The 27,584-nt window shown below is 35.6% G+C and overlaps 5 protein-coding genes across 7 annotated transcripts; 3 read left to right on the top strand and 2 right to left on the bottom strand.

Annotated features, from left to right (window-relative positions):
• The first annotated feature begins 151 nt into the window (after positions 1 to 151).
• LOC115965472 (putative phospholipid-transporting ATPase 9) lies at positions 152 to 11,681 on the top strand. 3 transcript variants are annotated; one of them, XR_004086065.1, is made up of 13 exons: positions 152 to 2,067; positions 2,932 to 4,277; positions 4,447 to 4,557; positions 4,981 to 5,257; positions 5,374 to 5,462; positions 5,569 to 5,677; positions 6,638 to 6,847; positions 7,226 to 7,351; positions 7,483 to 7,581; positions 8,349 to 8,540; positions 8,706 to 9,110; positions 11,241 to 11,365; positions 11,479 to 11,681. XR_004086065.1 is itself a non-coding variant. In XM_031084702.1 (12 exons), exons 1-12 carry the CDS (start codon positions 806 to 808, stop codon positions 9,336 to 9,338), a joined length of 3,579 nt encoding a protein of 1,192 aa, XP_030940562.1. In that variant the 5' UTR covers positions 152 to 805; the 3' UTR covers positions 9,339 to 9,536. The 3 variants fall into 3 exon arrangements, 2 of the variants coding, with proteins under 2 accessions (XP_030940562.1, XP_030940561.1); XM_031084702.1 differs by lacking the exons at positions 11,241 to 11,365; positions 11,479 to 11,681 and having other exon boundaries at positions 152 to 860; positions 1,736 to 2,067; positions 8,706 to 9,536; XM_031084701.1 differs by lacking the exons at positions 11,241 to 11,365; positions 11,479 to 11,681 and having other exon boundaries at positions 153 to 2,067; positions 8,706 to 9,535.
• Positions 11,682 to 13,416: 1,735 nt separating this feature from the next.
• On the bottom strand, positions 13,417 to 15,090 carry LOC115965578 (probable calcium-binding protein CML15). Its single transcript, XM_031084837.1, has 2 exons — positions 14,434 to 15,090; positions 13,417 to 13,865 (listed from the first exon to the last, which is right to left on the bottom strand). The coding sequence occupies exon 1, from the start codon at positions 14,927 to 14,929 to the stop codon at positions 14,447 to 14,449; it is 483 nt and encodes a 160-aa protein (XP_030940697.1). The 5' UTR covers positions 14,930 to 15,090; the 3' UTR covers positions 13,417 to 13,865; positions 14,434 to 14,446.
• Positions 15,091 to 22,031: 6,941 nt separating this feature from the next.
• On the top strand, positions 22,032 to 23,407 carry LOC115964514. The gene is made up of 3 exons (XM_031083811.1): positions 22,032 to 22,119; positions 22,565 to 22,827; positions 22,991 to 23,407. The coding sequence occupies exons 1-3, from the start codon at positions 22,032 to 22,034 to the stop codon at positions 23,405 to 23,407; spliced, it is 768 nt and encodes a 255-aa protein (XP_030939671.1).
• A 450-nt stretch (positions 23,408 to 23,857) lies between these two features.
• On the top strand, positions 23,858 to 25,020 carry LOC115964513. Its single transcript, XM_031083810.1, has 4 exons — positions 23,858 to 24,169; positions 24,268 to 24,526; positions 24,593 to 24,760; positions 24,857 to 25,020. Exons 1-4 carry the CDS (start codon positions 23,858 to 23,860, stop codon positions 25,018 to 25,020), a joined length of 903 nt encoding a protein of 300 aa, XP_030939670.1.
• A 1,564-nt stretch (positions 25,021 to 26,584) lies between these two features.
• Positions 26,585 to 27,360, bottom strand: LOC115965771. Its single transcript, XM_031085071.1, has one exon. The coding sequence runs from the start codon at positions 27,338 to 27,340 to the stop codon at positions 26,966 to 26,968; it is 375 nt and encodes a 124-aa protein (XP_030940931.1). The 5' UTR covers positions 27,341 to 27,360; the 3' UTR covers positions 26,585 to 26,965.
• Positions 27,361 to 27,584: the final 224 nt, after the last annotated feature.

Genomic DNA, 27,584 nt, shown 5'->3' with positions numbered 1-27,584 from the left:
AATAATCCAATTAACAAATGTTTTTAGTACACCCATTAATAGTACCCACTGCCCATAAAACCCTAAAAATGAGAAGCAGGATATGGATATTTTTAATTTTGGGACTTTTCAGCTTGGTTGTGAGATGTGAATTATGATAATATCCAGCATTTGTTTTCTTATTTTCAGGAAAACAAAGCAACACTGTACCAGTAGAAAGTTAAGACATTATTTGTTAGAAAATAATTAAGATCATATGAATGTTCTTGTTCAACTTTTCCCTCTATGCAGTCTATTCATTTCTTAGTTCCTAGTTTCAAAATTATGATTTGTAACTCCAATTCGCCTCCATCTCTCTCTTAATTGTCTTAAATGTGTATTCTAAGCTGTGTACATCCTCTGATTCCTTATAGCTTTTATTCAAATTCTTCAAGACTTGGCCAAGTTTTTTTGCTATAGAGAAATGTTCCAATTTTGAACTGGGTTTTGCTGGGAAAACCCGTGTCTGTTGCTCCAAGTCCTAGCTATAAAAGTCTAAGCATGGATATGGTAGTCGGGTCTATAGGTTCTATATCAGAAGGAAAAGAAACTTGAGAGCAGAATTGGTTGCCCTGCCTTTTCTCTTTCCTGTTTCATAGAATTGCTACCCTGTTGTTTCCATATTCCTTTGTTTTTTTTAGTTGGTCATGGAACATAATTCTGAAAGTTGTAAAGCTTTTAAGGATTGTGAATTCTCAGAACTTAGTTGCTCTATACGATCACAACTGTTCCATATAATGGGATTAGAAGTATTCAAGCAATAAGGGGTGGATGTGATAGCTTAAAAATGGTTGGTGGTAGAAGAAAGAAGCTTCATATCCACAGAATCCATGCCTTCACTTATGGGGACAATTATGATAGAAGTACAAGATATAAGCTTGCAACGTTGTTTCCTAAATCATTGTCCGACCAAGTCAGGCGTGTTTCTCATTCAAAACTGTATTAATACTAATATATATTGCAAATTCACCAATATGTAATGTCACACGCTTTTCCTCTCATATTTATTTGTTCTCATGTATAAACCTTTCCCGGATCATTTTTTAGTTTCACTCGGTTTCTGCTGTGTAGGTTCTTTGAATGACAAATTGAAGCTGACCCAGCACGTGAAAGCCAATTACAATGCGTTTTTTCTTAGTTGTTTCCACTTTCCGTGAGTTTTGGGTTCTCTTATTCCTCGTAGCTTATATTGACCAGACTTTTCTTGGAGCCGTTACCAAAATGGGAATAGTTTATAGAGTTCAAATTTCACTTTTCTTTAATTTTCAAAGATAGTTATTTTAGTTTTTAGCTGGGGAAACCTGTATGTTTCCTTGTAGCTATAAACATCATAAGCTTGGATGGTAGTCAGGTCTATAATAAAAACTTAGATACACTTCAGCTCAAGAAAAAAACCCCTTCATATAACATTCTTTTTGGATTGGTTCATTACCTTATTTCTACATTAATTTTTTAAATTTTGTCATTGTTTTGAGCCTAAATTTTGAGGGGGCAGGACTTGTTATTAGTAATTGGGAATTGAGTTTAGAAAGTTTGTTGGTGGATAAGCTTCCTTAGAAAGGTGAATTCCCAGAAATTATTTGCTCTATAGGTTCACAATTGTTCTTTGGTGTGGGAATAGAAGTATTTAAACAATTAGGGGTGGAGCTGATAGCTTAGAAAATGGCTGGTGGTATAAGAAAGAAGCTGCATTTACGCAGATTCCGTCCCTTCAGACCTGGAAAAGAATCAATTCAACCTGAACACTCACTGATTGGAGGACCTGGCTTCTCAAGGGTAGTATATTGCAACAATACAGAAAGTCAAAAGGTCCTAACCTATGGCAACAATTATGTTAGAAGTACAAAATATACACTTGCATCGTTCTTCCCCAAATCATTGTATGAGCAGTTCAGGCGGGCTGCCAACATATATTTCCTTATTATCGCAATTTTGACTTTCACGCCATTGTCTCCTTCTTCACCAGTAAGTACCGTTCTTCCTCTTGCTCTGGTGATCGTAGCTGCAATGGTCAAGGAGGCTATAGAAGATTGGAGGCGGAAAATGCAGGTTAGTTTGTAATTATATACACTGCTTTAATTCTACTTTCTTGCTTTTCAGTTTAATATTTTCCTTAACTTGCAGAATAAGTTATATATGGTAATGTACAAATGTCAAGGGAGCTTTGTAATCCTATCTAAAATTTGTCACTGAAACAATTATATAACTTTAGAATATATTGAGTAAACAGGAAATATGATATCATCTACATAGTTAACTATAGCAAATAAAGGCATTGTTGGAATATGTTTTCTTTGCCCTTCCCCTATAGCATATTCTTCATAGAAAAGCTTCAACTTATTTGTCACTTTAGTAATGGTTCAGTTGTCATGATGGTTTAGTGGAAAATTGGAGCCAAAGGAGGTTCAATTAGCTTGTCTGTGTTCAAATGCAGTGACTTGATCTGTCATAGAGAAATGCATTTAATTCCATTTTTAAAAATAAATTTACTACCAGCATCTTCAATAGAAAAACTTTGGTTTTTTAGAGTTGGCCAATTTAAATATGTAAGTAATTGGTTTCATTTTTGGATCCTCCAATTTTAAACAAGGTGGACTTTTAAAGTGAGTATAGCTCACTTCTTACTAGATATTATTCTCCCACCCTTGGCTTGATTCCTGTTTTTAAAGTAAGCCATCAGAAACAAATGGAGATAATGCAGTATAAATATTCACACACACGCACACACACACACACACACCATCTTACTAGGTGTCAAAGAACTTAAAAACTTCATCTATACTAAAGGATATAAAGTTGATATTATACATACATATTTATGCATTCACCTTTTTTAATCCTATTACCCACAATGTTATTTTTAGTTATCTCTGAATCCTATGTCCATAATCTCGTCTGTATTATTATTATCAGGATACTGAGGTGAACAATAGAAAGGTAAAAGTGCACCGTGGTGAAGGTGTATTCGATAATGCTAAATGGATGAATTTGGAAGTTGGAGATATAGTGAGGGTGGAAAAGGATGAATTTTTTCCTGCTGATCTCATCCTGCTTTCTTCAAGTTATGAGGAAGCAATTTGCTACGTTGAGACCATGAACCTAGATGGAGAAACCAATTTAAAACCAAAACAAGCAGTGGATGCAACTTCAAAGCTGCACGAAGACTCAGGCTTTCAAAATTTCAACGCTATAATAAAAAGTGAGGACCCAAATGCAAATTTGTACTCTTATATAGGCAGTTTGCAGCTTGAAGAAAAACAGTACCCACTTACACCTCAGCAGCTTCTGCTTAGGGAATCAAAACTAAGAAACACGGATTTTATTTATGGGGTGGTAATATTTACAGGTCATGACACAAAGGTTATGCAAAATTCAACAGCTCCTCCTTCCAAGAGAAGCAAAATTGAGAGAAGAATGGATAAGATTGTTTACTTTTTGTTTTTTATCCTTGTGTTGATATCTTTTATTGGATCAATTTTCTTTGGAATTTCAACTAGGGAGGACTTGGAAAATGGAACAATGAAAAGATGGTACCTTAGACCAGATGACACTACAATATACTATGATCCAAGCAGAGCACCAGTTGCAGCAATTTTGAACTTTCTGACTTTCCTTATGTTGTATAGTTATTTTATTCCCATTTCCTTGTATATTACACTAGAAATAGTTAAGGTTATTCAATGTTCTTTCATAAATCAAGATCTGCACATGTATTATGAAGAAACTGACATGCCAGCAAGAACCCGTACCTCAAATTTGAATGAAGAACTGGGCCAAGTTGACACTATACTTTCTGATAAGACAGGAACTTTGACTTGCAACTCAATGGAATTTATTAAGTGTTCAATAGCAGGGACTGCCTATGGGCGTGGAGTGACAGAAGTTGAGAGAGCTCTGTCTAGGAGAGAAGAGTTGCCTTCAGCTATAGAGGTGACACATGGAGAGGGCCAGATTGAGTATTCCACCAAAGCAGCCATTAAAGGGTTTAACTTTTTCGATGAAAGGATCACACATGGTAATTGGGTTAATGACCCTCATGCAGATGCAATCCAGAAATTTCTACTGTTACTGGCCATTTGCCATACTGCAGTACCTGAAGTTGATGAAGAAACAGGAAGAATTTCTTATGAAGCTGAATCACCAGATGAGGCTGCTTTTGTGATTGCAGCCAGAGAACTGGGGTTCGAATTTTACGAGAGGACTCAATCAAGCATCTTATTGGATGAATTAGATCCCCTCTCTGGCTGGAAAGTTCAAAGGTTAGTGTCTTGCACTTAGATCCTCTTGCTTTTACATTTTCTGCTGTAAAAAATCCTGTACTTCGCAGTTCACTCATAGCATGGTGATATTTTTCAGCTCTTCTGCTCAAGGTAATAATGTAAGTTTTTGAGAGATATATGGCTGAAGTGACATATTTTCATTTTACAGATCTTATAAACTTTTGAATATCTTGGAGTTTAGTAGCTCAAGAAAGCGGATGTCTGTGATTGTAAGAAACATGGAGGGAAAGCTGCTACTTCTTTGTAAAGGTGCTGACAGGTTTGTAAAACGAAACATCACTTGAAAACTTGTTAGATTACTTCAGTAAGTAATATTCTCCCACAAACTCTGTGACAACATGTTGTTAATCCTGCAGTAGCCTGCAAGAGGTTGGTCAGTGAAGTGATTCTTGTATTTATGTTGGTCAGCGAATGTCTTTTTATCTTTTTGATAATAGTATAGATGGTTTACTATAACCAACCCCAAGGCCCTCCCTCCCCCCCTCCATTTCAAAACAAAAAGAATTCTAATTCTGACATGCATTTCATGACATAAATAAGGGAATGCAATCACATTTCAACTTCACGAGTCCACAAATTTCTAAACATTGTGTGTGGCTAATTTACTTTTCACTTGTTTCCTTGTTGACAAATTTATTTGAACTTCAATTGTTTAAATAATTTTTAATTTATTCCTGAGCAGTGTCATGTTTGAAAGACTTACAAAGAATGGAAGAGAGTTTGAGGAGCAGACTCAGGAGCATATTAATGACTATGCCAATGCTGGTTTGAGGACCTTGGTGCTTGCATATCGTGAACTTGATGAGGAAGAATATAATAATTTTAATGAAGAATTTACTGAGGCCAAGAACTCTGTGAGTGCAGATCATGAGGAAATGATGGAGGAAGTGGCAGAAAAGATTGAGAAGGATTTGATTCTTCTTGGTGCTACCGCAGTTGAAGACAAACTTCAGAATGGGGTAAGTGGCTTAGTCAAATGCTAATCAATATTTCTATGCTGAACAAAATGAGTCTGAACGACACGTTCAAACAATTGTGAAATTAGATCTAATATTCATTTCTTTGTGCTGGATAGGTTCCTGAATGTATTGACAAGCTTGCACAGGCAGGAATCAAAATTTGGGTTTTGACTGGAGATAAAATGGAGACAGCAATCAATATTGGGTATGATTAGTGGTTGGCTCCAGGAATCATTACATATTGACCCCAATAAACAAAGATTTCTGACTTTTAATTAATTTTTATTTATCATTTATCTTTTATCTTTCAGCTTTGCCTGTTGTTTGCTTAGACAAGGAATGAAGCAAATAGTAATCAGCTCAGAGACACCAAAAATCAAAGCACTGGAGAAAGTAGGGGACAATTCTGCTGTAGCAGTGGTAAACCCTAATTTTATATGGTGTTAAGCCTTTTTATTTATTTATTTTATTTACTTTTTTTTGGTTAATTAGAGGTAACTGCTTTCCATTTTCAACCACAAGAATAGCACAACCTTCAGATTAGTTTAGAGGTGGAAGTGTAGTAAACTCTGCTTTTCTAGGTGTGGTGCTTGTTTCCAAGAAAACCTGTTTCTTATAAGTAGTTCTTATTGTATAAAATCTCCAGAAACATACTGTTTTCTGATGTAATGCATGTACAGAAACTATAAAAAAAAAAAAAGTTAGGTCCAATGAGTTGACAACATTTCAGTGCTAGTTTTTGATTTATATCCTTTTGTATTCTAATAAAACATTGAAGAAACACAATGAAACTTGGAATATTATGAAAATTTGAAGTTTCAGTAGTTATTTTAAGATCTTAGGTTCCATTTCTTACCAAGTCTGACTTATCAAATAGCTTACTGTCCTAGCACTATATCCAAGTTCATCAACCAATTTAGTTGCACTTTATAGTATGTACTCATTTCATAATGTCAGATTGTTCCTATTCCTAACAACTGGTGGAGCCATTCCTTTTCTTTCTTTCCACTATTTTTAAAACTATTCTTCTAGTTGATGAGAGAGATCTTTCCAAGCTGAATTAATTGTGCTGTAGAGACGCCAACAACTTTTCCATTCAACATATGTAACTGGGACACCCCTAAGTTGGTACTTATATGAAATTGATACAGAGTGTTTAGAAACAGCTGCTGTGATGCATGATATGCAATGCGTCACATGTAATGCTGAAAATGGAGTATTACACAAAATGATAAATAAGAATTCTAACTAAATAGTTGAACTTTTTCTTTTTCCTGATAAGTCCTCATAGTTGATAGCATTCATGTTCATTTGTAAGTGAATTTAAAATCACGGTCTGACTTGTAATTTGTGAGCTTGATGAGATCTTTCTTATTTTAGGCATTTAAGGCAAATGTCCTCCAACAGATTCTGGAGGCAAAAGAATCGCTTACCACATTAAGAAAAAGCTCAGAGGCATTGGCTTTGATCATTGATGGGAAGTCACTCAGTTGTGCTTTGGAGGATGATGTCAAGGGCTTGTTTTTAGAGCTTGCCCTTGGCTGTGCATCTGTTATTTGCTGTCGTTGTTCTCCCAAACAAAAAGCCCTTGTAAGATTTTCCTTCTTTTTCTATGTTCTTTATATTTTCAGTTCAGGTGTGTGTGTGAATCAACATATTTTACTTCTTTTCAACTTTTTTTATGTTTAGCACAAAGCTTTATATCTAATCCCGAGTCATAATTTCAATCCCATAATATCCTTAGGGTAGTCATAGGCTGTCAAACGTGCTTAATTTTTTGCTGTTCCCTATTTTAATTAATTGAAGTTGATAATGAAAATATTTTTGTATCAATCCAGTCCAAAGGACTCTATTTCTTATTCTGCAAGTTAAAAATAAAAATATATAAGCAAAATCGTTCAAACTTTTTAGATTTCTAGCAATTCAAGAAACTTTTAGCCTGAAAATAGGTGATGCTTGATAATGCAGGTTACAAGACTGGTCAAAATTAGAACAGGTAGAACAACTCTAGCAATTGGTGATGGAGCAAATGATGTTGGAATGCTACAAGAAGCAGATATAGGAATTGGCATTAGTGGTGTTGAGGGAACGCAGGTATTTTTCGAAAGGATTGCTCAAAGATAATATTCTGCATCTATTTTAAATGCCATCTGGAAATTTATTTCAGTTTGCGACTTTGTGTTTTCAGCTGTCCATTTTGACAAGTATCTGTTTCCAAATTGCAGGCAGTTATGTCCAGTGACATTGCAATTGGTCAGTTCCGATATTTGGAGCGCTTGCTTCTTGTGCATGGACATTGGTGTTACAGAAGGATCTCAACAATGGTAACGTACAATTTGGAAATGTCAGAGACCAATATGAATTTCACACCCTGTTTTAAATTAATAATATATATAAATGGCTATCCATTATAACTAATCAGGTGTGAATGTCTAGAATCCTGAAAATGGTCATTATTAATTGTTAATGGCGAACTCTAACTCCAACATCAATCCAAACAAGTTTATATAGATGTTTATAAACTTTGAATCTTAATAGACCCGCAAATTTGAATTTTCACTCATTATATATATAAAAAATTTATCCTGTTTCTTACTCTATTGCTCCTAGAAACTACTGTTTTTTCTTTTCTTTTCTTTTTTTTATTTTCTATCTATACCACAGAGAGCCATGACAAAGATTGTTAATTTAATGTTACACAAGAGTAGATTCCACAAACAAACACACACTCAAACACAAGAATGGGCAAACATAAAAAGAAGTTTTCTATACCATAGATAGCCATACAAAGATTGTTAATTTAATGTCACTCACACAAAAGTCACACATACGCACAAAAGAATGTGTAACCAGGGGAAAAAATGTTAAGCATGGATATATTGAAAAGCATGTGATTTCCTACCTCCTTTGTCACTTGCTTTTCTCTTTCTTTTTCTTTTGTGTTCTTAATTTTTTTTTTTGGCACAAAAGCATAATAATAAATCAATGAGCCTTGAGGCAATATTTGATAGAGACAAACTTGGGTGCTTGACTGTCGATGTTTTGAAGCAAAGGTTTATTTATAATGACATAATCCTTTGTTGTTTGACAGATATGCTACTTCTTTTACAAGAACATTGCACTTGGCTTCACTGTCTTCTTCTTTGAGGCGTATGCATCTTTCTCAGGCCAAAATGCCTACAACGATTGGTATATGACATTCTATAATGTCGTCTTCACGTCACTTCCTGTGGCAGCCTTAGGAATTCTTGAGCAGGATGTCTCTGCAGAGCTTTGTCTAAAGGTAAATCATGTGTTGGGATTCTTTTTCTTTTGTCAATTCAAATTTATAAAAATTTTACTCATTCCTTTTACCAAGCCACATTAATGGAAGTTTCAAAAAAATTTAAGCATTTGAATCCTAATAGTAAACAGCATTGGGCTAACTTCTCATTTGTAATCTTCACAGTTCCCTCTGTTGTACCAAGAAGGTGTACAAAACGTCCTATTCAGCTGGTTTCAATTCCTTGGCTGGGCGTTCAATGGGGTATTGAATGCAATTTTGATCTTCTTCTTTTGCTCCCGTGCAATGGAGCATCCTGCCTTCCGTAAAGGTGGTGAAGTTGCAGGATTGGAAATCCTTGGAACCGTCATGTTCACCTGCACTGTATGGGTGGTCAATTGTCAAATTGCACTATCCACCAACTATTTCACTTTAAAAAATCATCGCTACATCTGGGGTAGTATTATAGCGTGGTACATATTTCTCTTGGCATTTGGAGCAATGAATCCCAACATATCAACCACAGCCTATAAGGTCTTCATTGAAGCCTGTGCACCAGCCCCTTCTTATTGGCTTCTCACACTGTTTGTGGTAATCACTTCTCTAATCCCATATTTCACTTACAAATCCATCCAACAGTGGTTTTTCCCCATGTATCATCAAATGATACAGTGGATAAGTAAAGATGGGCAATCAGATGACCCTGAATACTGTCAAATGGTAAGACAGAGATCGTTAAGGCCTACAACAGTGGGATATACAGCCCATTTGGAGGCAACATCCAAACGCTTTCAAGAGATGCATGAACTCCATTTATAGTAGTAGTTTATGAAGGTTCTTAGCAGACATAGTGTAGTTTTGTGACAAGTTTGCATTAAACAGTACAGAAAAACTATTTGATTCAAATTGAATTTTCTTTTCCATGTGTAAGAATAATGGTCTAAATTGGATTTTCTTTTCCATGTGTAAAAATAATGGTCTCTTTGCAGCTTAATGTACTTTCACTATCAGACAATTGATGTTGAAATCTTAGTTAGGCTTTTTACCGAAGCTGTTACATATTAACTTCTTCTTTCTCTCTGCCTCCTCCCATTTGGGTCAATCCTTTGATATTGAAGTAAATGCATCGACCTCCATTCTTTGAGTTAGAACTTGTAAGTATTAAGGTAATATGTTATTTATTAGATACAAATGGAGCTATAGGTTTTTGTCAAGACCCAGAGGTAAGTGTTCATCTCTATAGATAAGACCATTGTCGCATGTTTAATCATTTTCATTGATTGGTATCAGAGCCATAAGACTCTTTCTTGAGGTTTCCAAGCCCATAGATGACCTTAGAGGAATGAACCCATTTTTTCCAAAATTGTTTAGAGGTAAGTGTTCATATCTCAACTGAATCCATCCATAGAAACCCATCCCATTTCAATAGACCCTTGGCTGTTTTTAACTCGTTCAATCTCTATATGACCTTCAGCTTATTTTAGGCCATATATCTTGATAATGGTTTCCCAAATTTTACTCAGCACTTCTAGATGCAAGATACAAACAATCCAAAGCAGATTACTCACTATTTGTCCAATCCAAGGACAACTTAACAGTTGTTCTCATTTATGTTAACAATATAATTTTAGTAGGAAACAATTTGGAGCAAATTAAGGAGCTCAAGACATTCTTGGGAGAACAATTCAAAGATAAATACCTTGAGAATCTAAAATATTTCTTGGGCATAGTGGTTGCTTGATTAAAGATGGCAGTATTCTTCTCACAATGAAAAGATCAAATGAATTTTTTTTTTTCCTGATAATCAAAAGATCAAATTAATAAATGAAGTAGTTGGTTCTCTAAATCTTAAATTTTTGCAATAATTCAATAATAGTTGGTTTTTCATTGAAACTTTAAAATATGCAATTGAAAGGCACATACTTAAAGGATATAGTTTCTTTTTGAGCAAATCCATTCAACTTTCCAATGGAGTAGAATTTTTCTCTCGTTGAATTTCATTAATAAGCTATTCCAGATCTTTCATCATACTGTCAACTAGTTGGGAGACTAATCTACTTAACAATTACTAGGTCAGACTTGTTAAAATGTTCATTTTTTGACTTCAACATGGAGGGTTATGTGATAGAAAAGCCTAATGGCCATTGCACTATGTTCATGTTTTCATGATTAACTCTGGGAGTATCATTTTGGCAGGTTTGGCCCTAGTATAAGATCAAATATAATGCAAGGCTTTCCTTTCTAACCACATTATTGTTGCACTTAAGTTGTTTGATAAAATGCTTATTTGAGAATTTGTTCAGTTCTAAGACAATTTGATTTGTGTGAATGAGAAATAAAAATATTAGGACTTTTATTTGTTTTTTTTTTTTTAATTCAAAAAAAAGGGTGAAATTGTTTGCTAGCTAATCCCTTAAATTTGGGTTAATGTACGCATTATTCATTATTATTGAATAAACCATGAAGACTTCTTAGTACATAAAACTTATGTACATTTTTTTTTTTTTTTTTTGATAATGGCTATTTATCTAAGTTGAATGCATTAATAAAAATTAACCAAAAAATTAACCAAAAAGTCTACTTCCTCTCTCAAGTTCAGGAAATTGATCATCTCGAATTGACTACACTATCTTGTTTACAACAAAATATTCCAGCAAGTCTAGGCTTCTAACGATTTTGAGGATATTTTAGTCTAAAAATAGGTGCTACTTGATAATCTAGGTTACAAGACTGGTCAAAGTTGGAATAGGAAACACAATTCAGCAATTGGCGATGGAGCAAACGATGTTGTGATTCTTCAAGAGGCAGATATTGGGGTTGGTATCAGTAGTGTTGAGGGAATGCAGGTATATGCAGAACAGATTTTCAGTATATTATTTCACTCCCATCTGAAAATTAATCTCACTTACATATGTTTTCAGTTGCTCTTTTTGACAAATAATTCTTTCCAAAATTCCAGGCAGTCATGTCAAGTGACATTGCAATTGCTCAGTTCTGATATTTGGAGAGTTTGCTTCTGGTGCACGGGCATTAGTGTTATAGAAGGATCTCATTAATGGTAACATATGATCTTGGAAATGTCAGACTACAGACCTCTAAATTGTAGCTTTCTTATATTAACCCATAACTCAATTGGAAAATATTCTCTCATGCAATGAATCCAAATCAGTGAACTTTGCCCCAATATAGAATTTGTAAGAATAATGATTAAGTCATTAAATTCCACATTTCTTATTAGTTTAAACTTGTGAATACATGATAGTTTATCATTGTATCACTCTACCTCCCATTTGAAAGTTAAAATTCCACATATTGACCCAACTATTGAGGGAGAGTTGAGCCCACAAATGAAGGACATTGTGACTTTGTTAGAATGGTAGTTAAGTGATTAAATTCATGCTTTCCTATAATGAAAATTATACATGTAATGTAATATTCTACATATCGGCCCTATGACAGCGAAAAGCTCCAAGTGACTACATTGTTACTATTGTGTTCTATATAGTTGATAGATAGTGTCAAGAAGTTATGGTTCTTCTTAATTGTTAATGGTGCACTCTTAACACTAAAATTAACCCAAATAAGTTGATGGTTTACAACTTCACATCATCCTTTTGCTGATCAACAGATATGCTATTTCTTTTACAAGAATTGCTTTTGGCTTCACTCTCTTCCTCTTTGAGGTGTATGCATCATTCTCAGGCCAACCTGACTACAATGATTGGTATCTGACACTTCATGATGTCATCTTCACATTACTTCCTGTGATAGTTGTAGGAGTCTTTGACCAGGATATCTCTGACAGGCTTTGTCTGAGGGAAAATCCTGTGTAGTGATGCTTATCTTTTGTCACTCTAATTCGATAAAAATTTAAGACTAAGATATACTGATGGAAAATTTGAAATTTTCACAAAATTTGAAACCCAAAAGTAAATGGTATTGGTATTACATCTTGTTGCTAATCCTCGCAGTGAGTTCTGTTGCACCAAGGTGTAAAAAATGTCCTATTTAGCTGGTTTTGAATCCTTGGTTGGGTATTTAATGGGGGTACTGATTGCTACTTCGATCTTCGTCTTTTGAATGAGTGCAATGAAGCATTAAGCCATCCTTAAAGGTGGGGAAGTTGTTGGTTTGAAATTCCTTGGAACCACTATGTACACTTGCCTTTTGTGGGTGGTGAACTGTCAATTGTTAATATCCATCAACTAGTTCACATCTCCAACTATTTCACATCTCTACTACACTTTTTCATCTGGACCACCATTTTATTCTGGTATATATTCCTCTTGGCATTTGGAGCAATGGACCCTAACATATCAACAACTGCCTATTAGGTCTTTATTGAAGCCTGTGCACTGGCCCCTTCTTATTGACTCCTCACGTTGTTTGTGCTAATCTCTTCTCTTATCCCATATTTCACTTATGCATCCATCCATCAGATGATACATTGGATAAGAGCAGATGGGCAATAAGATCACTCTGAATACTGTCATATTGTGCAGCAGAGATCATTAGGGCATGCGAGTTCAACTGTAAGATATACATCCCATTTTAAGGCAACATTCAAATTCTTGCAAGACAAGCGGCCACTGATGACAGGTTCTTAGCACAAACTATCTTTTTAGCATAAATTTTCATCATTGTGGTCTTAAATCTAGGAATTAGTCTCTCCCAAAAAAGGAAAAAAAAAAAAAAATCAAAGCTGTTTACAAATCACCTCTATGAAACCTCACAAAAGCGGGTGTTTTGTACATTGAGTACAGCAGTTATATTGCAATGCAATAATATTAAGCATGTTTTATTTTGAAAAGTCTGTCTACTAAGAGCAGTTTAATTTTAGCCAAACTACTATTTTGGTCCTTAAACTAGAATTTTTAGCCCAGTTGACTTCAATTGAAAATAGAGACTAATTATCCATGACTAGAAGTCTAGAATTTTTAGCCCAGCTACAAAAGCAACCATTTAATGGCCATGAAGGCTAAAGTTCATGGAAGGTTGTTCAATGGGTGGCCCTGTGACTATACCATAAAAAATTAATTCTTCCTAGGGTGAAATGCCAAGCAGCTTGAACATTAAGTAAATGGGAATCCCTAAAGCAATTGCAAATATGAGATTCCTTAAATTAAATCGTACTGTGGGGAAACTCAAACTATTCTCGATTCTTTATTTTTAAGTTGGCTGTCTCACCTAGGTAGCTTCTCTGCATCATAGCTTATAACGTAGCCCTCTATGCAGAGAGGTTGATCTGGATTCTGGACATACTGACTTTGACATCTTTGTCAATAGAGAGCTCTATCATGGAGCCCAAAATGTGCAGATGTATCATATATTCTTCTGTTTGGAAGCCTAGTTGGAAAGAACAGAAAGGCTGTAAGAGAATGCTCCTTTAATTCCATGCCATTCTTTTATAAGCTCCCAAACATAATAATAAAATGTGTGCAAGCTGGGACAAAGTTATTAGATTAGGTAGCTCTTATGTAATGTTTGCATCGAATGGGTTTTCTGAGAGAAGAATCTGATCTTGAAAGTTTTAAACTAATCGTCCAGTCACGAATTATCAACCATCCCCAAAAAAATGCATATTGTTTTGCTTTGATTTCTTTTCTAGGCACCCTTGCTAATCCGTGTAATGGTCTTCATGATTAAGTTTGATTTATAGCTACATGAAGCCTTAATTCCATGTCATATAGATCTTCTTAGTAAAACACAATTATGCAATACAATTTAATCGTGCGCTTCATTTCCATGTTCTTAATCATTAACAAAGGACTATTGTTCAATCATGTACATTTAATTTCTACAACCAAATAATCAAAATCTACCATGTAACAATCTACAGTTACTCGAACAAAGAACGATAAGTTTGACACCAATGAATGTATCAGCATGTTGTCAACAAAAACAATTAACATACCACCTAACATTAGTCACCACAAAGAGAGGCCTAGGAAATCTGAGGCAGATTTAGCCATTACAGCCGCGAATTCATTGAAGCTAATGACACCATCTCCATTAGTATCAGCCTCTTTGATCATCTCTGTCAGCTCCTTATACGTTAGTGGTTGACCCATTTTGGCCATAGAACCTGCTAACTCAGCCGCAGTAATGTAGCCATTGCCATCCCTATCAAAGGAACGAAAAACCTCCATAAGTTGTTCTTGGTTTATCAATACTTCTTCCTTCATGTCAGGCAATATGGCATTGACCAATTCATCAAATTCCACAGAGCCATTCCCATTGGAGTCCATGTTGGCTAACAGGACATGAATTTGGTCACCTGATGGCTTGAGTCCTAGGGACCTTAGGAGTGCTGCAAGCTCTAGAATGGTCAGGCTGCCATCTGAGTCCATGTCAAATCTTGCAAATATGGCTTTTAATTGATTAAGATGATCAAGTTGAGGTGCAGCCATTTTTGTAGTAATATAACATAAATAAAAAAGCAACCTAATCTAGAAGAATGAAAGAACAAAAAGATTGATAACAATGAATGATATGTGATAGTATATGAGAATGTAGAAATGGTGGTGGTGGATCTGGTCTTATTGGGTGGAGGTGTTATGTTATGGGTTTGTTATTGTTGTGAGGTTGAATTTTTCTTTTTCTTTTTTAATTTGACTATTTGTGAACAGAAAGCGTGTCGGTGGATTTATTGCTGTCACATCTATGGAAAGGCTGAGATTCCTTGGATTTTTTTTTTTTTTTTTTTTTTTTTGGGGATATGGGTTGTTTTTTACTTGTTTATGTTTTTTTTTTTTTTTTTAGTGTGCTTTCAAGTTTTATGCCCATTTCAAGTTATTTATTAGTTCTTTTACAAAAATCTTCACCAAACCAAAAAAAAAAAAATCTTTTACAAAAATCACACCATGTCAATAGATTTTGTCGTACTTTTTCACCAGTTTATGGATTTGGTGGAGGTTTGGTGAGATAAAAGAGGTTAGGCTTAGTATAATGATAAGTGTATTCCATCAAAAAATTCAATAGAAATGTATGTTTGGTGAGTTAGTTTAAGTGTTTTTAATATATATGTAGGTGAAAAAGTATATGAAAATATATGTTATGTTGTTTAAAATATGTAGTTTTGTGTTTGAATAAGACTGCCAAACAGGCCCGAAAAGTTTGTGCACTAATTGGATACAATATTTTGGGTACAAAGAAAAATAAATGTGCACGAGATACAAACTTTTGGGTATTAAAAAAAAAAAAAAAAGAGTAGGTTTGTTACCCACAACTTGTTACTCAAATTTGTGTGCAAAATTTTTTAAAAATTGAAATCGTATATAACTTAAAGTCACAATATCAGTGTAAAATGTTTTAAATTGAAAATTTTAGTTTAAAAAAAATTTTACACACAAATTTGTGTGTGTAAGAGTATTTATCCTAAAAAAATATTAACAAACAAACAAGAGATGAAAAATTATATGAGCCATTAATCGAATCCTATATAATACAGCAGTACATTGTAGAAATTACATGATGCTGTTACATGTAGATCATATGCTCTATAATTACTCTAGAGATCAAATAAATCTAGAAATTTCCATGTGTATGGTATAAAAATATAAATAATTTCTTTTATTTGTTCCAGAAAAATAGCTGTGGGGCCCAACAATTCGTGGACCAGGCCCATTTGCCCTTAGAGAGTCCGAGGGCCCAATCCGAGGAGAACTGTGGCCCAAGCTCCATGACGCAGAGCACAGACCAATTTTGGGAGGCAGCCGAGAACAGTCTAGTCCTCGGCAGGCCCATAATCCGCCCAGAATAAAGGGATAAATTCGTAAGGAAATCCAAAATACCTTGGGGCGATTACCCTAAATACCCTTCTGGATAAGGCCCAATGCCTGACAGAACCGTACTCTGCAGCTTTATCAAGTCATCCCCAACAATTCCGGGATTAGACTGATGGGACCAATGTCAGTATTTGTAAAGACTGACCCTACACGTGGACGAAGGACATCGAATGCACGCTAGTATAAAAGGAGAAGTAAGTGAATCCAGTGGGGGGGGAGAAAAAAGAAAGACTTCATGAATAAGATCGCCGGAACGATCCATGCACAGAACAGAGAAGGTCCTCCGTTGGACAGCCGGAAAGGATCACAAGGGTCCTCGGATCAAGTCCGAGGAGCCCATTCTCAGAAGTGGCAGCATGGCGGGGCTTTAAACGTTTAGGCCCAGTCCATTTTCCACAGGGATCTTTCTGAAATCCAGACCGGACCATCGCCCCGTGACCAAGCCCAAGCTTTTCAAGCCCACTCTCTACAAATCGTATTGTGAGGGATCTCTCCCGCGTGAACCCAAAAATGTCACTGGGCCGCGCAGGAATCGTGCCCTTACAATAGCTGAACATGATTTTATCAAGCTTGGTATTTTTTTTTTCTTAACTTTGATTATGATAAAATTAATATTGATTTAGTGATTGTTGTGTATATTATAAAAAAAAAAAGTAAAAAATAATCCGTAATATTAAATAATTAAATCAAAACTATGGGAGGTGAAATATTATCAGTTTGATATGGCATTCTTTAGTGAAAAGGTTGGTGATAAGCTCATGTAGCTTTGTATGAGACAAACTCTGCATTGTCTATGGCCCCATCACTGCTATATGGTATATCTTAAGTCCTAACACACTCTTACAAATATATATATATATATATATATATATATATATATATCAACCACGCTCCCTACAGCTCATTTGAGGTGGAAACAAAAAATAAAAAATAAATAAATAAATAAGAAAGAAGAAGATACATCATACATGTCCAAACTGATAAAAAAATGGTCACCCACAAACACTCAAGTATTTCATTTTACGGGATTTAAGCTGGTATATAATTGCATATTCTAGATCCATGAACTAGGTTAGAAATTAGATAAGTGAATTTCAATTAATTCATCTTATCTTAAGTCAAAAACTAATTGGTGTTTTGATAGAAAAATGTTATTTTTATAATATTTTTCACAATAAATTTTAAGTGACAGACTGCTACTAATAAATAATAAAATAATTTTAATAATGAATTTAAATTAGTTGTGAAAAGTGAAAACATAATACACAGAACACAATATACTCAAGTAGTATTTTATATGTATATTATTTTTGTGCCTTCAATTATGCCTTCTTTGTAGCTCCATTGTTTTGACCTAAGTTTGACCATAATTATGTTGTTTACAAATTTAAAATACCCAAACAAAGCGCCAAAGAACGCGGATTGAAAGTAATAATGAAAGGGAAAGTGTTAATTTATTGCCGCTGCAGGTAAGAATTGGTCATATCGACAAAATTAAATAGTTGACTTAATGTTAAAATTATGGTCATTTTCTTTTTCTTTTTTTGGTTTAAAAATTTATTAATTAGCACCGCCCAAGCAATTAATAGGCTATTAATGAATCGATGAATGTGTCCGAACCAAGCAACAAATAAGTGCTAGCAGATAAGATTGGACTTATAGACTTGGCACCAAAAGGAAGAAGACGTTTGAGTTCCGTTGTTAGATGACTAATTCTACAGTGAAAGGTAGGGACTGGGGATTTGCAGATGTCAAACTTTAATTGTCGCCATCAAAGTCAAACACACCAAAATAAGGTGTTAGCTTGTTGTTGACCTTTTCAATTTCTAAGGATGAAAAAGTTTGTGGGATAGAAAAGTGAAGACTATAAGGATACTGTTGTCTGGTACTAATTAGGTAAAATTATAACGTTGGTTCTTCAAGTTTACTCTGAAAGCATAATTGGTCCTTTAAATTTTAAGTGAACATAATTGATCCCTCAAGTTTAAAAAATAAGTTATGTTAGTTTTTTTTTTTTATTAACTATCGTTAATTAGTGGTGTTACTTATGTGGTTAATGGAACAATAATTTTTTTTTTAATGACATGATATTTTTTTAATTAAAAAATTACAATAATTAGTATAAGCAAAGGTCATCCAAGACCACCCAAAGGAAGAGGCAAAAGATGAGATTGTATATTTGTATGCTACCTAACTAATTTTGGCACATTCATAATTTCAAAATAAAAAATTGATATTTCATTTAGACGCAATACCAACGGAACACAATCAAAGGTTTGACTTGGTTCTTGAACTCTCCCTCGTAGTCTTTAGTTTCTCTTCTCATCAAAGTTGCATTTCTCAGTCATCGATGATGGGAGTCTGTTGGTGCAAACACAATAATAATGAAAATAACACAACGAGAAACTGAATAATATTTCTAAATATTATTAATGTAAAGAAAAAAATTACACAATACTATTTGGACTGAGGCATGACACTTACTCTCTTTAAAGAGATTTAAGCCCTTGGTTGGCTAAACTTTGTAACCGGTGCAAGCCTTCTCTGACTTGTCTCCCCCAGGATACAATAACCCACCAACAAGTGTCGTATAGTTAGAACAACCTCTGTACAAAGTGTTCAAGCCCAAAGCTCCACCAAAAAAACACCATTCCTTGCCAAGATCCTCTCTATTTTTTCTTAGTGTATTTTTTCAATAACTTGGATTGAGTCTGAATGAGTCTATTTATAGGCTCAATGGGCCTCACGAAATTACTACCCAAATTAATTTGATAATTAGGTCCATTATTCTGATGTAATAGGTGTTACAAGATTAATTGTTGGATATTAATCTAATGAGTTGGAGTTACACAATTAATGGTGAGATAAGGAGTTTCTGAAGAACGAAAAGGCCCAAACGGATACCTCCACCCTTCACTTCCTCCTTGCACATGTATCTAGCCCAATATCTGAGACAATTCATGTTAGCCCATTAATCCCCACAATTAAAAAGAATAAAATAGTCTCTCTCATTTTCAATGTGGGATTGAATATTTTCACTAGCTCCTTATCTTCCATATTCACTCTTATATCTTTACATTTATGTTGTAACATTTATTCATTTTAATTATTTAATATTAAAATGCTCCAACAGAGTCAAATCAAAAGGTGGAGCTAGAACTCAATATTAATATCACAATCTACAGAATTGTTGAAGAGAGGAAAATCAAAGAAACCTCTAGTACTAATTGCCTCGTCCAAGACGATGTCATCGATGACCAGCTTCTCCTCTCTAAATTACTCTCTCAGGTTTTATTTGATTACTTCTTAAAATCCCTAAGATGGGTTGCATAGCCACAAAGAGAGGAAAATAGCAATACCTAAGATTGATTGGCCGAAGAGGAGAAGGGAGGTGGAGGGTAGTGGTTGGCCGGAGAGGAGAAAGGAGGGTAGCTTCTCCTCTCTCTCTTACCCATTTTAGATTGTGGACTTGGAGATTCAAATTTGATTTGGTTGATTCAGGTTACCAATTTGATTCGTGATGGTTCTTATGTGTAAATTCAATTTTGTAATTTTTAACAAAAAGAAATGCCACATCATAAAAAATAAAAATAAAAAAGCCAGGTCATTATTCCGTTAGCCATGTAAACAACACCACTAACAGAAGTTAACAGAAGGACTTAAATTGCTCATTATGAAAACTTGAGAGACTAATTGTGCTCAGTTGAAACTTAAGGAACTAATTGTGCACATAGGGTAAATTTGAGAGACCAATAGTGTAGTTTCACCTATTAATTAAGAGTCTTGTATTTTAAATGAAACTTTTTTGTATTTTTAAAGAAACGTCCAAAGTTTAGGTCTCTTATCTCTCAATTATCAAATTATTATTAAAAAATTAATTAAAAAATAGAATACATGAACTCTAGTTTTGTGCTTAGTATTTCAGTAAAACAAAACCTGGGGCTGAGGTTGAATGTGGTTATATAGATTGGTTGAAGGCATTGGGGGGCAAAATGAGATCACCACAACAGAGGGAAGTAACAGAGGATGATTTGTATGAGGGGAAGAAGGGTGACAGCAATGGCCAGTCAGTTTCACAAAATATGGTGGAGGTGGGAGTCAATGGTGGTGGGGAAGGGAGGTAACACACCAAAACGGTTATAGAGGGAGAGAAGGGTGCTACTAGAAGTGTGGGAGAAGATTGGGCTGACAGTGAAAACATTGCCGAGAATCAAGGGAGTGGAGGTGTGGAGAAAGGAGGTGGTGATTCTGATTCTTTAATTTTGAGAGGGCAGAAACTGTGACTACATGAAAGGTCTGAGGTGGTGCCAAAATCTCATGCTGAGCACGTGCAAATCAGTAATGCTAGGGTTGGGCTGAATAACACTAGAAAGCTCTTTACATGGACCAGATTAGTTCGGATGGAGGTTGGGCCTGTGGGAGTATTAAAAGAGGGAGCTAAATCTATTTTGGGGAAAAGAAATAACCTGACTATGGGCGTTGATGGGGAGGTAGAGGCAGACAAGAATCTTGGGAAAAAAGGGAAGGTTTGTGAGGACTTATCCATGACTAAAGTGGTGGGGATGTTGTAACACCCTTGCTAAGAGCAATGAGGCTTTTAAGTTGACACTACCAAGGGCTTGGGAACCTTTGGACAGTTCAAAGCCTTCACAAATTAGTGAGGGAACAAGTTCCCGATGTATGCTTCTTAATAGAAACAAGGTTGGATCGAAGTGGTTTTGAGAAGTATTGTGGTGATGTACCTTTTAAAAATAAATTAATAGTGAAAAAGCCTAATTCAGGTGGAGGGTTGGCTTTGCTTTGGAAGGAGGAGGTGACTTTAGATGTTATTAATTTTACTGATAACCATATTTTGGCTAAGATGGTGGAGAAGGATGGTTTTGTATGGTATCTCACAGGGTTTTATGGATGGCCTGAGGCAAATGAAAAGCGGAAGTCATGGGCACTTTTAGCTCATTTAAAGTCTTTTGTTGAGGGTCCATGGTGTTTTATTGGAGATTTCAATGCCATACTTCACGCATCGGAAAAACAAAGTGTCCATGCACCTTATCATAATCAGATGGAGGATTTTCAGCTTGCTTTGGAGAATTGTGAATTGACAAATTTGGGTTTTACTAGGCATAAATTTACTTGGACAAACCAGAGGCCAGGATCAACCCACACAAAACAACGATTAGATAGAGCTGTTGCTGACAAAGATTGGATTGAAAAGTTCTCTGCCAGTTCAGTTTCTCACTTGCTCAGCCATGCTTCTGATCATATTCCTATTTTGTTGAGAACTATGAACAACAAAAGGCTTAGGGGAAGGGGGGCTGCTGGTTTTCGGTTTGAGGAGAATTGGTTGATGTGGGATGATTGTGAAGAAGTTGTGCATGAGGCGTGGACAAAAGGTGGGTAGGGCGGTCCAGGTTTGAGGGGTGTTATGGACCGAATCCAAGGATGTGGGGTTGATTTGAATGCGTGGGGTTCATCAAAGACTAAACCTGAAATAGTGGAAATTAAAAGATTACAAAAGAAACTGGAAGTGCTAAATGCAAAGGAGATGACCGAAGATAGCAGAAGGGAATTTCTTGATGTGAGTAAATAGTTGGATGATTTAATGCTTAAGAAAGAGATTTTTTGGCGTCAGAGGTCCCCAATGTCATGGTTAAAATATAGGGATAGAAACACTAAATTTTTTCATTCCAAGGCATCCCAATGGAGGGGTCGGAATTTTATTAAGGGAATGAAGAATGCTAATGGGGTGTGGATGGAGGAAATGGATGAAGTGGCGGAGGTGGAATCAGAGTATTTCATGAATATCTTTAAAGCAGGTACTTGTGACAGAGTGGAGGAATGCCTCAATACAGTTGACAGAAAAAATAACTGATGATATGCTAGAGGTGATGTCCAAGCCATATAGTAGTGAAGAAGTGAAAGTAGCATTGTTCCAAATGGGACCAACAAAGGCTCCTGGACCTGATGGTATGAATGCACTTTTTTATAAAAAATTTTGGCATATTGTTGGTAATGAAGTGACTAAGGCTGTGTTACAGTTTCTCCATACTGGTCATATAGTGCCCGATATTAATTATACTCATATTGTGTTGATCCCTAAAGTAAAGAAACTGGAAAAAATGGCAAATTTTAGACCTATTAGTCTATGTAATGTGATATATAAAATTATTTCAAAAGTTTTGGCGAATAGGCTAAAGTTGATATTGCCACAGATAATTTCTCCTACTCAAAGTGCTTTTGTACCGGGATGCCTTATTACAGATAACGTGTTAGTAACCTATGAGACTATGCATGCCATGCATATTAGGAAAAAGGGGAAGAAGGGGGCTTTAGCTCTTAAATTGGATGTCCATAAGGCCTATGATAGGGTGGAATGGGGATTTCTTAAAGGAATGATGATTAAATTGGGGTTTTCGAAGATTTGGGTGGATAGTGTTATGAGTTGTGTCTCTACACCCTCTTTTTCAATCCGAATTAATGGCAAGGCCTATGGGAATATTGTGCGTACTAGGGTATACGACAAGGTGATCCTTTGTCCCCTTACTTATTTCTGATATGTGTTGAAGGATTTATGTCACTCCTTGCTAAGGCCAAATCTGAAGGGAGGTTGCAAGGAGTGGCAGTAGGTAGACGTGCCCCATCTGTAACTAGTCTGCTTTTTGTTGATGATTCTTTGATTTTTGTCAGGCTAATAAAAATGAAGTGCAGGTTGTTTTTGATACTTTACAGCTATATGCTAAAGTTTCAGGCCAATGCATAAATCTGGAGAAGTCTTTTGCCTATTTCAATAGTAATGTGTCCGGGGAACAGAAAGCATGGATAATTGATAAATTAAAGGTAAAGGAAGTCGAGAAGTTTGATGCTTATTTGGGGTTGCCTACTTTGATAGGAAGACGAAAATATGAAACTTTTGCTTTTATTAAGGAACGGGTTTGGAAAAAAATGCAAGGTTGGAAGGGGAAGTTGCTCTCTCGGGTTGGCAAGGAGGTTCTCATCAAAGCTGTGGCTCAATCCATTCTTATGTATTCAATGGGGGTTTTCCAGCTACTTGGGAAATTATGTGATGAGTTGGACACTATGTGTGCTAGATTTTGGTGGGAATAAATTGGGGAGGAGAGGAAAATACACTGGAAAAATTGGAGTTTTTTAACACTGTCAAAGAAAGAGGGTGGAATGGGTTTCAGAGATTTACAATCATTTAATTTAGTCATACTAGCAAAACAGGGTTGGCGGTTATTGCAGGATAAAAACTCTCCTCTGTATAGTTGTTTCAAGACAAAATATTTTCCGAGGTGTGATTTCCTTAAGGCGAAGGATTGTCAAAATAGTTCCTATGTATGGAGGAGTTTTTTAGCGGCTCAACCAATTTTGAAGAAAGGATGTTATTGGAAAGTGGGTAATGGAGCTTCTATCTGGGTTTTAAAGGATTGTTAGCTGTCTAATCAACCAACAAAAAAAATTCTTTTTCAACCGGAGGAGGAGATTTGGGAGTGGAGGGTCTCAGATTTAATTGCTTGGCCGAATCACCAGTGGGACAAAGAACGTATCAATGCCATGTTCCATCCATTTGATGCAGATGATATTCTCCAAGTGCCTTTGAGCAGGCGGGTGGTGCAAGATGTGGTGGTGTGGTCTGGTTCAAAAAAGGGAAACTATACAATGAAGTTCGGATATTATGTGGCAAAGAAGCTACGAATGGAAGAGAGCAACCTTAGGGAGTCATCGAGGCAAGGAACGAATGGCGCACTCTGGTCACGTATCTGGCAGGCCAATGTTCGTAACAAGATTAAAATTTTTTCATGGCGTGCATGTCTAAACATTCTGCCCACACAAGTAAATCTAGCACGCAGAAGGGTAGTGGAGAAGGTATGGTGTAGTTCTTGTCAGCTTGAAGAGGAATCGGTTTTGCATGTGTTGTAGGGATGTGGGGCGACACAAGATGTTTGGGTTGGGAGTTTACCTAGACTTCAAAAATCAAGTACTATGCAGCCCGATTTTCTGCAGCTGGTTACAAGTTTAATGCTGAGACTTTCAAGGGAGGAATGGGATCTGTTTTGGGTCACTTGTTGGCAAATATGGAATCAGCGCAATACAACCATGCACGGGGGTGTATTCTAGCATCCTTCAAGATCATCTCAGCGAGCATTGGAGTATTTGAGAGAGTTCACAGAGGCACAAGACCAGTTGCGTGTTTCAGCTCCAATTCTGTCTACGCCGCAATAGGTATGGCAGCCTCCGATGGGTAATTGCTTCAAACTGAATTTTGATGGTGCTTGTTTGATGAGGGAGCTGCTTCGGGCTATGGTGCTGTGATTAGAAATGAAAAGGGTGAAGTAATGGCTGCTTTGGCTGCAAAGGGCGGTGTTGTACGGGATAGTGAAGAGGTGGAAGTGCTTGCATGTCATAAGGCTCTCGAGTTTGCAATAGACGCAGGCTTCATGGAAATTATTTTGGAAGGTGATAGTGCGTTGGTGATGCAGACGGTTCCCTAGGCTCAACCGAATCTTTCCCGGCTTTGATTAATTTATTAGGATATTTGGTGCTTGGCTGCAGGTTTTAGATCCATTTCGATTAATTGTGTTAGGCACATTGCTAATGGGGTCGCTCATGCTTTGGCTAGATTTGCTAGATTAATTGATGATGATATTGTTTTGTTGGAGGAGGATCCCCCACCTGTGGTGGATGCTTTGTATTTGGATGCTAATGCTTTAAATTAATGAAAATTGGTTGGTTCCGACTTCAAAGAAAAAAAAATACATGAGGAAAAAAAATCATAATTTATATCAAATAAGGTCAAAATCTAGTGAGAACAAAACATGAACATTTTTGGCTACTGGTCATGCGAGAAGCTCTTTACATTAAGTGAGCTACAAAGTTGTGTATATATATACAAGTATAAACTTATAATTGCGTGATGCATAGATTAATTTAAAAAAAAAAATTGAATTATCAAAAGAAATTAAAGAAATTGAAAAAAATAAAACTAGATAATACAAATTAAAGAACAGAAAATATTTATAATTATATGACAAAAACACATCATGTAAAACTAAGTTATTATCAAAACAAAAAATACAATAGTTTATTTAAATAACTTAAAAATAAATAGTGAAACTTAATTTGATGAAAAGCTTCATTTGTAGCATGTGTCATCATTCATTGTAAAAATTTAAATCTCATGATAATGTTTTAGCAAAACTCAGTTACTTATCATTGGAAGATGATGACATTTGTTATCATTCTTAGAATTTTTTTGGTGAGTGCATATTACCTTTAGCAAATAGGTTCTAAGAAACTATCACAGTAAACAAATTCATATGTTAAATAGCTACTTTAAGTTTAAGTACATGGTTTTAGACTTCTTCAAAAAGAAGTTATATCTTAATTTTCTCACTTAAGGGGCATCACGTGACTTGTACATATCACCCAAACTAGTATATATAAAAGCAAGCAAACATTTTATTGTACAACACAATCAATACACAAATTTACATAGTAAGGACACTACACACTGTTCATCTCACATAAACCATCTTGAAAACAGCAAACACAATTTACATGCCCCTATGTTTCAAAAAAAAAAAAAAAAAATTTACATGCCCCTAATGACAAACCTTTGAAGCAGTTAAGTTCAACACCACAAAATTAACCCCTTCACAAGACAAGCAAAACTGCATAGAAAGAACAGGGCACATTCAAACCAAGAACAGATGTTGAAATACCCCCAACAACAAAACAGAGTTCTATCACTTTCCACTTGACTTCTTGAAGCACACCTTCCTCTTTGGAGCCAAATTTGGTAAATTGAAAAACCCCAAGCCAACTTACATTTTATGGCTTTATGGCTCTTCTCTTTCCAGTTTTTCAGATTCCAGAAGCCTATTCCAATCAGAATTTGGATTGAAAATCAGACACATGTCCATAATCCTCCACCAAATACAAGTTGTCTCCCCTTTGTGGCTAATCTATTCAACATAGCTGTTAACCAGAGAATGGAAGCAATAACTAATCCATTTAATTAGTTGCTTTTAACTCTAATTAATTTTGATCAAAATATAAGAGTCAAGGTTCAAAAAAAAAAAAAAAAAAAAAACCAAAGGTCTCTTACAACTCCAATTCAAAAGCCATTTCTCAAGGGATAATATATATGCTATGTTACAACTTACTTCTTGTTCCTCCCACTTTAGATCATCACCTTTATGATTTAAAGAAAATTTTATTTTATATATATATATATATATATATATATTATATTGCACATTATATAACCTTATATTGCACAACTCCAAGCAAATATTATATTTCACACGCAACCCAATCAATATACAAATTTACAAAGTAAGGACACTCCACTCTGTACACAACATAGCCCTACTGCAGAAAAACACAAGTTGTCTCCCCTTTATGGCTAATCGATTTAACATAGCTAACCAGAGTAGGAAAGCAACGAATCTAATTAATTTAGTTGCTTATGACACTATTATTGATCAAAATATAAGAGCAAGGTTCAAAACAAAAACCGAAAGACTCTTACAATTTCCATTCAAAAGCCATTTCTCAAGGGATACTAATATACAATGTTACAACTTACAACTTGTGCTCAGACCAAATCCAGGGTAAACTACCGGGCATCTAGCCAAGTTTGCATGAGCCCACCTTCAATTAAGGTTGTGGAAGTTGTTGAACCTCACCATCTTTAACGTTACAATCATTTCTTCCTTTTCCAAAAGCCATCATCTTCATTCCAACTTTAACATCACAAGACATACTCTGCCTGCACTTTCGCTTCACCCATCCGAGGCAGCCGCTATCCTTGATACTCTCTAATGGAGTTACAGCCTCTTTGGTGCACATCCTGCCCAATAAGCATGAAAGAATTGCGAGAACAGTTAGGACAGACATCACTGCAAAGAAAGGACCTATAGACCCTGAAGAACTCCAAGCAGCATTATTGTTTGGTACAGCTACAGGGTTATAAGTCAAGGTTTCCCCTGCTGGCTGTTGCTGCATAGGCAGTGATGGTGATGTTGTTGCCATAGCTGTTCTTGAAGAAGTAGAATTAACATCTCTATTGTGAAATGGAACTATATATATTTGCAGCTGTTGTGATTAAAGTGTTACTGTTGCTTCTTTAGCCGGCCGTAAGTGCGTGAATGTGTGGAATACAACATGGAAAGGGCTAAAGCAAACACTTTTTTTGTTTTTTTTATTCTGTTTTACTTTGAAGTTAGTTTTGCATGCTTGCATTTTGCAAGCCTCGCAGAAAGTGGCCTTTTCCTTC

This window comes from Quercus lobata, chromosome 10 (assembly GCF_001633185.2).
Source record: "Quercus lobata isolate SW786 chromosome 10, ValleyOak3.0 Primary Assembly, whole genome shotgun sequence".
Lineage (NCBI taxonomy): Eukaryota > Viridiplantae > Streptophyta > Magnoliopsida > Fagales > Fagaceae > Quercus > Quercus lobata.
This window is presented reverse-complemented; position numbering and strand designations above follow the sequence as displayed.

What these genes read in the sequence shown, in the direction of transcription:
- LOC115965472 (XM_031084702.1), top strand. Translation starts at nt 806, where the DNA reads ATGGTTGGTGGTAGAAGAAAGAAGCTTCATATCCACAGAATCCATGCC. An exon ending in TCTGGCTGGAAAGTTCAAAG is followed by an intron (nt 4,278 to 4,446) that starts GTTAGTGTCTTG and finishes TTCATTTTACAG; the next exon opens with ATCTTATAAACTTTTGAATA. An exon ending in CTCCCAAACAAAAAGCCCTT is followed by an intron (nt 6,848 to 7,225) that starts GTAAGATTTTCC and finishes TTGATAATGCAG; the next exon opens with GTTACAAGACTGGTCAAAAT.
- LOC115965578 (XM_031084837.1), bottom strand. Translation starts at nt 14,929, where the DNA reads ATGGCTGCACCTCAACTTGATCATCTTAATCAATTAAAAGCCATATTT.
- LOC115964514 (XM_031083811.1), top strand. Translation starts at nt 22,032, where the DNA reads ATGAAGAATGCTAATGGGGTGTGGATGGAGGAAATGGATGAAGTGGCG. An exon ending in CATGAATATCTTTAAAGCAG is followed by an intron (nt 22,120 to 22,564) that starts GTACTTGTGACA and finishes GCCTTATTACAG; the next exon opens with ATAACGTGTTAGTAACCTAT. An exon ending in GTACTAGGGTATACGACAAG is followed by an intron (nt 22,828 to 22,990) that starts GTGATCCTTTGT and finishes GATTTTTGTCAG; the next exon opens with GCTAATAAAAATGAAGTGCA.
- LOC115964513 (XM_031083810.1), top strand. Translation starts at nt 23,858, where the DNA reads ATGTTCCATCCATTTGATGCAGATGATATTCTCCAAGTGCCTTTGAGC. An exon ending in GCAGAAGGGTAGTGGAGAAG is followed by an intron (nt 24,170 to 24,267) that starts GTATGGTGTAGT and finishes GAGTTTACCTAG; the next exon opens with ACTTCAAAAATCAAGTACTA. An exon ending in CATGGAAATTATTTTGGAAG is followed by an intron (nt 24,761 to 24,856) that starts GTGATAGTGCGT and finishes GCTTGGCTGCAG; the next exon opens with GTTTTAGATCCATTTCGATT.
- LOC115965771 (XM_031085071.1), bottom strand. Translation starts at nt 27,340, where the DNA reads ATGGCAACAACATCACCATCACTGCCTATGCAGCAACAGCCAGCAGGG.